Consider the following 11,529-nt stretch of genomic DNA (forward strand, 5'->3'; position numbering starts at 1 on the left):
GGGTTATCTGCGGTGCTCGTGTGACGTAGCCATGCGGATGCCCAAACGGATGCATCTGCAGTGTCTAGAGAGAGGGCATGGTCGGGCTCTGCCTCCTGACTTCTGGGATCTACAGGAGGTGCCTTGTCTTCTTTCTCTTGCAGACGCCATCTTTCCCCACTTAGATGCCTCCCGCTCTCACTGTCTCTTGGGCAGGGTCAGGCCCTATCAGCCATCCATAGGCCAGCCCAGTGCCCTCTGCTGTGCCCCCAATGCCGGCTCTCCCTCGGGTGCAGGTTAGGGTTCAGACCTGTCTGCTGCCGTGGCAGCGGGGGCTCCACGATGCCTTTCTCCCGGGCAGGGTTCAAGGGCGAGAAGGACCACTGGAGGAGCCGGCGCACCATCTGCGTGAAGACCCACGAGAGTGGCAGGAGGGAGATTGAGATGTTCGACTCGGCCATCCTGCTGATCCGGAACCCGTACAGGTCCCTGGTGGCCGAGTTCAACAGGAAATGCGCCGGGCACCTGGGCTACGCGGCTGACCGCAACTGGAAGAGCAAAGGTGAGCAGAAGAGGCCGGCGGGGTGGGGGAACGGTTGCAGCTTTATTCGTGGGGTCCGTCTGCTGATACACGCTTACTGAAGTCCTACTATGTGCCAGGCCCTGGGCAAGGCGCCAGGAGCGCAGGCGACAGGGGTCACAGTCTCTGCCCTCAAGGCACGAACAGTCTAGCCTTCGGGCAATGAATTAAAGAGACACAAGTCAGGAGAGTGAGTGATATAAAATGAAGCCATCAGAAATACAGCTGTGTCCAGCAGAGTGGCTGGCATGATGAGACACGGGGCCTGGGGCTGGGCAGGCTTGTGCTTCCGTCCCTGTGTGACTCCGGATCAGCTGAGGCTGGCGGGTGTCCCCCCCGCTTTCCCTATCACCCTCCCTCTAGAGCAGCCCCCGTCAGCCATCCCTGCCCTCCTGCTGACTCCCCTTGAGGACGCGGGCAGGCTGAGCTCTGATCCCTCCTGGGTCTCTTACCAGCCCCGTGACCCCAGAGGAGCTGCAGACCTTGTCTTCTGAGCCTTGGTTTTCTCACCTTAAAAACAAGGGTGGTCCCATCTCATAGGGTCGTTGTGAAGGTTAGAGAAAGCAGATGCTTCCCACAGCATTTGAGGGGTCTTATTAGCCCAATTATGGAAGCTATTTCTGTTGGGGTGATTCTTGACATTTGCACCCTTCTCCCCACTTAAAAAAAAGACCCACCGAACTTCTAAATTTGCTGAAAAAAAACCTCGTGGAGCAGATCTCCTGCCAGAGATCGCAGCGGCCCCGTCTGTGGCCTCATTGTACGTCACTGGTTAAACCGGCAATCGCACCCACAAGACACAAGAAGCATCAGTTAGGCACCCCATTCACGTAGCTGTGTAGGGGGCCCCGGGACAGGAAATCTGGGCTGCACGGCGTCTTCATCTGACTAGGAGGCACAGCAGCTGCCCCCGCCCGACACTGCTCGGCCCCCATTACCCAGACTGGATGTGCAGAGCTGCCAGGGCAACATCAAGGTGAACCGAGGGTCATCTCGACACAGAGGCCCTGCCTTGGTTGTCTTTAACTCCACTATGTCCCATAGGCCCGAGACGCTGGGCTCTCGCCATGCAGGGACAGTCCCAGAGGGCAAGGTCCACCAGAGAGAGAACCAGTTCCTGGAACGCCCAGTCCCCGTTGGTCTTAACTTGGTGTGTTTCCAAGGAAACTGCTGGGGGAAGGCGGACCTGAGGTCACAGCTCCCGGGCGGGCTTGCTGCTCTCCGGAGCCCAGCCCGCTAGGAACCCTCCCCTACACGAGGTCACCGAGGGGGTCTTCCTCCGTGGGAGATCGGGCAGGTCGGCCCTGGGTGGCGGCCGATGGAGCGTCCTGGCCCCCGGGAGGCCAGCAGCCCCACCGGGGCCGGGCCCTGACACGGCGCCCCTTCTCTCCCACCCAGAGTGGCCGGACTTTGTCAACAGCTACGCGTCATGGTGGTCGTCGCACGTGCTGGACTGGCTCAGGTACGGCAAGCGGCTGCTGGTGGTGCACTACGAAGAGCTGCGGCGCAGCCTGGTGCCCACGCTGCGGGAGATGGTGGCCTTCCTCAACGTGTCCGTGAGCGAGGAGCGTCTGCTCTGCGTGGAGAGCAACAAGGAGGGCAGCTTCCGGCGGCGCGGCCGGCGCCCGCACGCCCTCGAGCCCTTCACCCCCGCGATGAAGGACCTGATCAACGGCTACATCCGGACGGTGGACCGGGCCCTGCGTGACCACAACTGGGCCGGGCTGCCCCGGGAGTACGTGCCCAGATGATAGGCCCCGGCCCGCTCTGCCCGCCCCGCTGGGAGCCGGCCGCCCCCGCGGGGCTACGCACGTGCTCAAACGCTCGGGTGCCCCCCTGGGATGCTCGGGTGCCGACGCCACCTGCAGGGAGGTCCCCCCGCCCCGGGGCTGCCTGCCTCCCGCACGGGGAGACTGGACGTGAGCCCCGGCCAGGCGGACCCGATGTCACAGGATGGACGCAAAGGGACACGCACTCCTAGCCAGACCCGCTTAGACCTGCCACTCGCTGCTCGCGGTGCCCGAACGCGCCTAAGCCACCACCCCGGCTGTGCCAGACACTCCCAGACTTGCAGGCGCGAACGTTGATGCAGGCGTGCGGACGCCAGGTTGTGCGTTCCTAGGGGCTGCCTGTCCGTCTCTCCCACACGCTGACACACAGGTGCACCCTGGGCTCTCGGAGGCCCCGGGCTTCCTGTTTCCAGCCCGGTGCAGGCTTGCTGCTCAGGGGCTTTGACTGGGGGATACCGGGCTGGGCGAGCTTAGTGCTCTGAGGACCCGGGACCCCGGCCCGGAGATGGGCCCACAGCCTGTGTCCGCCGGGCCGGGCAGCCCCGACCGTGCGCCTGCATCCCGCAGCGTGTGTGGCGCAACGACCGGGCCCCGCCAGCTCTGCGGCCCCGCCTCTCCCTTCGCTGGGGGTGGGCTGCTGGCACCACGGGTGGAGCGGAGCTGCCCACACAAACCCCGCGCCTCAGGACCGGCCACAAGCTCCGTGCACCCCCGACCCCCCGTCCAATATCAGCACTCCCTGGAGTGGGCGCCTCCTTGCCTGGCTTCTTTCTCCGACTGTCCCCATAAAGCTGGCGCTTCGTTGCGTGTCCCAGAAGCAGGGTGTGGGGGCGAGGAGACGGCAGGGCAGGGAAGGGGCTGGGCCTCCAGGGGAGCCCTAGACCTGAGGGCCCTGTACGCCAGCAATGCCAGCAGGAGGGGCTCGGGGTGGGCGTGGGCTGACCCGGGAGGGGTGAGTCTTGGGCGCCACTGGGGCTGGTCGGCCCCCTATCTTGACGGGCCCCTGCTCTCCACGGGGTCGCCCCCGGGTTCATGAGGAAGGGGGTGGCATGGCCTGTCAGCAAGACTGCAGCTTCTGGCTGACCCCCACCGGCCCAGCCCTCTCTGTCTCTCTGTTATTCACCCACCACTTCCTGTCGCTGGGCCTCTTTGTCACACCCTCTGTCTCTGTTTTCTGTGAGGCTGACGTCTCTCGCACTCGTTCATCCAAGGAGGGGAAGGGAACTCCCGGGCGCTGACGCCCGCTGCTGTGTACAAGCCTACGGGCCTCCTGAGAAGGTGGAGTCATAAGGTCCCCTCCCCTCACTGTCTAGTGGGGATTGGGGAGGGCTTGTCACAAATGGGAGTGAGAAACCCAGTGACAGAGGGGGTCAGGGGATGCATCACAGCGGCTCTGAACTGGTCTTGAGGAACCCGTAGCAATTATTCCAGCCACGCAGAGGGGAAGGGTAATGGAGACAGAGGGAACAGCATGTGCAAAGGCTCAGAGGCTCGGGAAACCCTTGTACGTTTTGCAGAAGAGGTGAGTGGGTGTGGGGCGTGTGTCTCTCTGAGGCTGTGCAGCAGGAGGATGGGAGTGGGTGGGTGAGGACAGAGAGGGGACACAGAAAGGGACTCTCCTTACAGCCACTGAGTGCTCAGCCTGGGAGGGGCAGAGGCGCTGATGCTAATTACCTTCTCGGGTCGCCCTTTGCTACACGTCTTGGGCTCAGAAACGAGGCTGCGGAGACCGGGGGGCTCAGGTCTGGCGCGTGGTGTTGAGCCCAGCAGCACAGCCCAGGACAGCTGAGACCCAAGGCGGGCTGTGGAGAGCTCGGCTGCACACTGACCCCTGCGAGGGAGGAATGTGGGCGGCCCTGGACTTGGGCAGCCCCTGAGCCCCTCTGCAGCTTCTCCAGGCGTGCGCTGGGCCTGCTGGTCTGCCCTCTGCATCAGCAGGAGAAAAGGGGGTGAGGGGTTTGGGAAAGCCGGGCATGGGTATGTCAGACCCTCTGCTCCCTGGCTGGCTGTGGGAACTGAGGGCCACTCCCAGTGGGGAAGGCAGGGCCCGGAGGCCTGGCGGAGCTGCCCTTCCTCAGAGGGAAGCCTCCCACGCCTTCGGTTTTGCCAGCGAATGGCCTTGAGTATCTGTTCCTGGTGGCTTCCAAGTTCTTCCTGAGGCTCCGCCAAACCCACACTGATGCCGGCGCTGTTTTAGATCCTCCTAAAGCATCACTCGGCTCAGCTCAAAACGCCAGGGTCTTTATAAACAATTATTGATACAGCATGGCTCCGTGGCCAAGTCTGTGACGGCCCCTGATGAGGCCAGTTCTCCTGAGTTGTAGGTGTCATTGAAACCCACCAGGAGCTTCCACACTGCCTTGGAAGGGGGGCCAGGGGATACCTGCATCCCAGAGCAAACCTAAAGTCTCATAGGAGACCGTAGCACTGAGTGATGGAGAATAGGGAAGCTGGCCTCCTCCGGAGACTGGCTTCCTGGCTCTGGCCCTCACTGTCCTGGCCACCCAGATGACCTCCAGGGAGAAGACTCATATGCCAAGGAGTCTGTGACGGGCACTGGAGTAGCTGAAGGACCGACCAGCACTGCAGCCAGGGCCTGGCCCCCTGGGCTTCCCCCATCACCCCAGGGGGTCAGGAGAACAGCGGCACCGGCTCGTTCTTCCTGGTAGATGCGTGAGTCCGTTCCCTGCTGCCAGGTACCCAGAAACCTCCTCTCCTTCCAGGTGGAGGGCCACCTGCTCAAACGGCCTTGTAGTTTCCTTTGCACCTTAGCCAGGCACGCAGATGAGTGGAACGATGGGATCAGGGTGCATCCAGGTGGTGTAGAGTCAGTCCACCCGGCAAGGCACCTGCCCCCCGGCACGTGCTCCCAGACACTGGGTGAGGAGGTGCTAAGGCCCTGTGTGTGGCTGGTTCTCAGCAGCCGTCGCCCAGCTCCTGAGAAGCACAGGAAGGGAATTCGTCCTTTTGGGAAAGTCCACTCGTCTCTCTCCACGTTAGGTCTCATCTGTAGCTCTCGGCTTCTCCATAAAGAGGATACTGTCCCAAGCAGCCACAGAGTGAAGGAGGCTCTGTATTTAGAAGCGTGACAGGTGCATCAGGAACCAATCAGACCAGAACAGGGAAACCCTGACTGTCTACAGATTCCAACTTTCATAGTAAGGCTGTGGAGTGACACAAACCTGTGTTAAAACTTGTAATTCTCATGGACTTCACCTCCCGTTGTGGATCAGTTTGGACAAACCAAAATATATAATTTTAAAAAACTAAAACTCATTCTGATAATCCCAGTGATGTGTAAATGAGAGAGAAGAATAGACAGGCTTCCAAACCCTGGGAAGAAAGCTGCTTAATTATGTGAGCATCTTATAATGAAGTCTCTTACAGCTAAAATTAGATTTTGAGTGCATGAATATGCGATAATGTTTGCATACCAGAATGCATTTTTTTCCCTTAAAAGTAGCAGGAGCTACTTGGTCCTTAGGGGGTCTCGAGAGGGGCGAGGGAAGTGCTGGGACTGACCTTTGTGGTTGCAAGAATTCTTGGGGCGGAAGTTTGATTTCTTTTGGCTGGAAATTTGTTGGAGGTGTTGAAAATGTGATGCCTCCGAAGTAGTTCATTAGCATTTAGGGAGAGATTGATTGGTCTGAACCCACGTTGCTGACCACTCGGTATTTGCCGAGTTGGCCTGAACAGGGTTGTTGGTTGCTGCCCCAATATTCATTCCCCCGTTTCCTTTCCCAGCAGACCCTGATGTCTGTTGGCAGGGGCGGGTTATGATCCGCTGGGGCTGTCTCTACCGTCACTTCTGGGGTGGGACGCATGACCTAGACTAAGCCCACACCACACCCCATCTCTCTGGCTACGGTGATTTGTTCAGGTATGGTCGTATGAGCTAAGGCAATGGAACCACATGGAATTTCAAGACTTTTCCTGGGAATGTTTTTATGCACTCAGCTGGATGTGAACGAGGAAGTACGTAATCCTGGGTCTTGATGGCAGCTGTCTTGCGATCCTGGGGCAGGAACCACTCCCAGCATGAAGCTGATAACTGAAGGGAGAGTCAGGAGGGAAGGCAACCAGGTCCTTGGTGACACTGTTAAGTACAGGATCTAGCTTTGCCTGTGATTGGCCCTGCCCGTGGATGGTTTTGTTACATGAGCCAATATAGTCCCTTTATTGTTTAAGCTGGGTTGAGTCTGGTTTTTGTTACTTACAACCCAGAGCTGTGTACAAAGGGCTTGGGTTGAGAGGCCCTGGGGTTCTGACATTCTCTGTCTCTATGGCTGAAGCAGATAAAAGACGGAGGCTCAGACAAGAATGAGCTGTCAGATTAGGAAGTTGCTTTTTACGGGAATGGGGGTGGGTGTGAAATCCTCAGTAGGAAGCTGTGCTCCGTCAGCCAGGACAAGTAGCATTTTTAAGTCAGTACCTTATGAGGTCACCTGCATATCCTGAGAAAATCATTCCTCTTGACTACCCAGCCCACACTAGAAGTTCTCCTTTAATCCTTAACCAACGCTATGTGATTATCTCCACCTGACAGATGAGAGGACTGGGATAGTAATCTGTGATGATTAGAAAACTGTGGTCCTGTTCTATTTACCGTAACTCCTTTCATGGAGAATATGATGTCGTGTTGGAAGGAATGCTTGGACAAGTTACTTGGATTGAGTGTGAGACCCCCTTCGAGGGACATGTTCAGGTAACAGCTGATGGGCAGTAAACTGCCTTTAAAGGAGGGTAGGTATGCTTAGCCCTACCGCTTTGGTTTTGCAGAGTTGGACATGCAAGCCTGGGGCAAAGCGGAATCGCTGCCACTGGCGGAGAGGTGGGATGATGCCACTGAGAGTTCCCCTCCTCTGTCTTAACCTCTTTAACCCTACTGTGTGCTAAAAATTGGAGGGACAAAGGGAGTTATATGTGGCCCTTATCTCCAAACTCTCCTTGGAAAGTCTGACCATAATACGGTGTGCAGGACAGAGGTCCAGAAAATATGTAGAGGGAGTCAAGAGTCCCAGGAAATCGATGTGAGTGTATCTGTCCCCAGTGCTCCCTTTGGTGACTGAAGATAGATTTGGGGCCCTCCTGAGAGCTGCTATGCAAAAACATTGCAGAAATCTGGGTCCCTGCCATGGGAAATACGAGCATATCTACCCAAATAACAAACATAATTGCTTATATAAAATGAGGAATCTTGATAACAAAAATGAAAACAATTCCAGTTTGGGGGTTTTTTTAAAAAACATAGGAAGGCAATTCCAGTTGATGCTGGATGCATAAGCATGAGCTGAATGCATGAACTTTCCAGGGTGTCTTCGGTACCTGCAATATTCTTTTCAGGTTGAGACAGATCCATGGCTTGATGATGTAGCCAGTGATGATCGATAACAGTAAAGAGTGTTCTTACAGGTCAGAAAGTGTCACAGACGTCACCCCACATGTGCCTCAGTGAGGTGGACATTACTTCCATTTGCGGGGAAGAAAAATTTAGTTTCTGAGACTGAGTTGCCCAAAGTTCACATCCTTTACTTTACAGATAAGAAAGATGAGACTGGGAATGGGAACGGGTTTCCTACGAGGTTAGGCTGTGAGAATGGGTGGGGGAACCAGGGCCGGAATGTGGGCTCCTTCCCCGAAACCACCTGACTGCCCCTGTACTGCATCCCTGTAACTCTTCAGCAAGCTGCTGAAAATGAGGCAAGTGTACACATCCAGCTCATTTGGAAGCGACTCCATTCATTTCACTGCTAATTCTTTGCCGAGATACTCTTTGGTGGGCACCTGAGTTCAGTATTAAGGGCCATTTATCCAGCATCCCCAGTACTTGAACATCTGCTCAGAGATAGTAGGACTTTCCCAAGGACTGGGGTTAAAGAGAGGGACCGTAATTGGCACAAGATAGGAGCCCAGAGTTTTCAGCCTAAGTTACAAGCATCCGAGGCAACGGAAAGGCCCTGCTCCTCCAAGATATTAATAGCTAAGCATCTCTGGTGGACCTGAGCCCAGCAGTCTGTGTGTTTATGTATATGTGTTTGTGCAGATGTGCGCTCCAGTTGCTGACAAACAGCTACCCCTTTGAATCACATGCCAGCCATCGCGACCACTACAAGCGACAAGAGCCTGGATACTTGAGAAGCCAGTCTTCGTCAGGTCTCCTCCAAAATGGAAAAGAGGAAAAATAAAATCCTCTTAGCATAAAATAATTTTTGTTTATTCCTTCCATCCTTCTTTTTTTAAATTTGATAATCAATTCACCAACATTTTTTCATTCACTTGAAAGGCTATATTTATGTATTTTTTTCACTGGCTTTTAAACCAGTGAAGACAGGAACAGTATCTGTCTTTGTAACCTCAGCCCTTAGCCCAGGACCTGATATGCAAGAGGCACAGGAAACATTAGTGGAAGGAAGGAGAATGCGTGAAAATCTTAAATCGCCTGGCTTGTAGAGTTTCCAGGAAAATAACATCTTCCTGGAGAATAATACCTTGTTCTTCCTATTTGTGAGCTGAGGAGATGTTGCTGAGACACTTGTTGAATTCTTTCATCCCCTGTTTGTTGAGATGCTTGGGGACTGGATTGATCTATAAGCGTTCAGTGCTACAGGTAAAAAAAAGGTGAAGAAATATGGCAGCCCCCAAATTCCACTGCAGAGTTGTTTTGAACTGTTACATAAGTTCTCAGTCAACCATCTGCTCCTGACTCATAGAGAAGAACAGGAGACAAATTGGCAAGATTCTTGTCAAAAGCTCTTCCCTGGATGTTCAGGTAAATGGTCTAATGGCGCCATCCCCACCTGTGCCCCCCATGGGAGTCTCCACTGCCGATGGACGCCATTCTTGTTTGCCTTGGGACAGGGAGCTTCTCTACCTCCTCCAGATCTGCAGCTCATTCCTTAAAGTTAATCATTAAACCTCTAGCAAAACTTTTTTCTTCTAAATAAAAACCTCCTTTCTATTGGAGGCTCCAAGGTATAGCACACAGAACACCCCCTCACCCTGCCTTTTTCTCCTGAGAGCAATAGAAGAGGAAGAGTGTGTTTGGGTGGGTGGCAAGAGAGGGAAGGATGGAGGGGATGTCCTCCCCGGACCGACTCCCATGCCCTGGCTCAGGCAGGAAATGATGAAGGTTTCTCTCCCAGCCCCACTTCCCAAGTTAGGTGAGGTAGAGCCTTTCTCTCTATGAGATGGCGCAAGGGTGAGAAATGCAGAGACAGAGCAAGGAGAGTGCCTCCTGGCAGCCTGGAGCTCCTTGACCCAGCAGCCTTACAGAGTCTAAAGCTCACTGTATCCATTATCTATCAGCATGTGACAAATTACCACCAAATTTAGGCACAGCTTAGAGCCACAACTTTAAAGAAACATTCATTAACTAAGAGTTCCTCTGGGTCAGGAATCCAGGCACAGCTTAATGGGGGTCCTCCCGCTCAAGGACTCTCATGAGGCTGCAACCAGGAAGTAGGCTGGGCTGCGGTCTCATCTGAGGGTTCAGCTGGGAGAGAGCTCAATCCCAAGCTCCTTCATGTCGTCATTGGCAGAATTCAGTTTGCCACGGGCTGTTGGACCAAGGACCTCCGTTTCTCGCTGGCTGTTGGCCAGAGGCCACACTTGGTTCCTTGCCACGTGAGCTTCTCCGTAAGGCTTGATTCATCAGAGTGAGAATGTGAGAAGACCCAAAGAGAGTGTGAACAAGGTAGAAGTCACAGTTTTTTGTTAACCTGATCTTGGAAATCACATCCCATCACTTTTACTGTATTGTATTTGTTAGAAGCAAGTCAGTCGGTTCAGCCTACATCCAGGGAAGGGGAGTATACCAGGGCATGAATGCCAAAAGGTTGGATCATTTGGGAGCCGTTTCGTAGCTGCCCGCCAACTCCAGGGGAGGACCTTCTACCGTTGAGCCAGCCCCTTCACGGTCCGCCCCGCTGCTGCTTCCGCTGGGTGTCTCCCCAGCACAGAGCCACATCACAGCCCTCAGCACCCTCAGCAATGCTTCCCTAGACCCACAGGCTGGCGGGGCTCCTGCCTACATCGCTGTTAACGGTGAGGGCTCGTTTCCTGCCGTCTCCTCCCTTATAATCATAGGCAGCACTTCTTGATACCAAGGAGAACTGTCCCGGTCCCCACATTCAGCCTGGCAGGGAACCAACAAGTCAGGAAAACTCTGGCCAGACATCCTAATGGGATGGTCCACTCCTTGGGCTCAGCCATGAAACCAGCTCTTAGCATAATCCACTACCCCCCGTTCTGCCCAGGCTTCCCCTGTTCCATGGCCACCTCAACCTCCATCAGATAATTAAGGGCTTGGCTTTCCATGAGAGGCCTTAAATGTCACCTTTCTGCCACCCAATACGTCTTTGAATGACACAGACGCTAATGAGATGTTTAAATATAGAAAAGTGATTCCTTGCCTTCATCGTGACATTTATTCAGCCAGAGTGATCTGACTACACCACTGCGTTACTTATCATTTCCACCCGACCTTGGGTGGTGGGGTGTAATCTTTAAGGAAACTATCCATTTATTCTCCCTCACCTTATTAGCATTTAATTACTATGACAAATTTTCAGATGTACCAAGCATGTTAGGATTATAATTCAATTTTCCCTTCAAACGGCCCAGTAGCCAAGGACAGTGGGACCATCTCGGACACCACTGAGTTCTGACTGAGGACGCATCCTGGACCTGACTTCGTCTCCTGCCCCTCAGAGCACCAAGCAGGGCTTATCCAACCATGGCTGCCCCGTCCAAGGACCCTCTGCCCAAACCTTCTCTCTCTGCCTTTCTCATCCCTGGGCTGAGGGTTTTTTGCTGCTCAGGGCCAGGCCAAGTCATGGGGCCAGGAAGAGGATGTTTGATGCAAAGGGTGCCAGCAAACCCTCAGATCTGACAGCTGCACTGGACAGTGGATTCCATAATTGAAACGTTTTATGCAGATTTTTGATTGCAGAAGAACAACAGATGGAAGTAATCCAGAGACACGCGCATCTCTTCTCACTCCTTTAAACACCCACATTCTGTTTCTGTGAATTACTCTGCCATTTTCCCACAGAAATGCCCTGTTTGATACCTCTTGCATGTCCTAACCCCATAAATCACTGAGCTAGTCCTCGGATGTGGAGAATAAGACAACTCTGAGGAGGGGAAAGCTCACCAGACCTGGGATCTGCAGGATTTGGG

At 54.6% G+C, this 11,529-nt stretch overlaps 1 protein-coding gene across 1 annotated transcript; it reads left to right on the forward strand.

Annotated features, from left to right (window-relative positions):
• The first annotated feature begins 321 nt into the window (after positions 1–321).
• Positions 322–3,248, forward strand: WSCD1 (WSC domain containing 1). Its single transcript, XM_028498091.1, has 2 exons — positions 322–541; positions 1,958–3,248. The coding sequence occupies exons 1-2, from the start codon at positions 322–324 to the stop codon at positions 2,308–2,310; spliced, it is 573 nt and encodes a 190-aa protein (XP_028353892.1). The 3' UTR covers positions 2,311–3,248.
• Positions 3,249–11,529: the final 8,281 nt, after the last annotated feature.

This window comes from Physeter macrocephalus, chromosome 14 (genome assembly GCF_002837175.3).
Source record: "Physeter macrocephalus isolate SW-GA chromosome 14, ASM283717v5, whole genome shotgun sequence".
NCBI lineage: Eukaryota > Metazoa > Chordata > Mammalia > Artiodactyla > Physeteridae > Physeter > Physeter macrocephalus.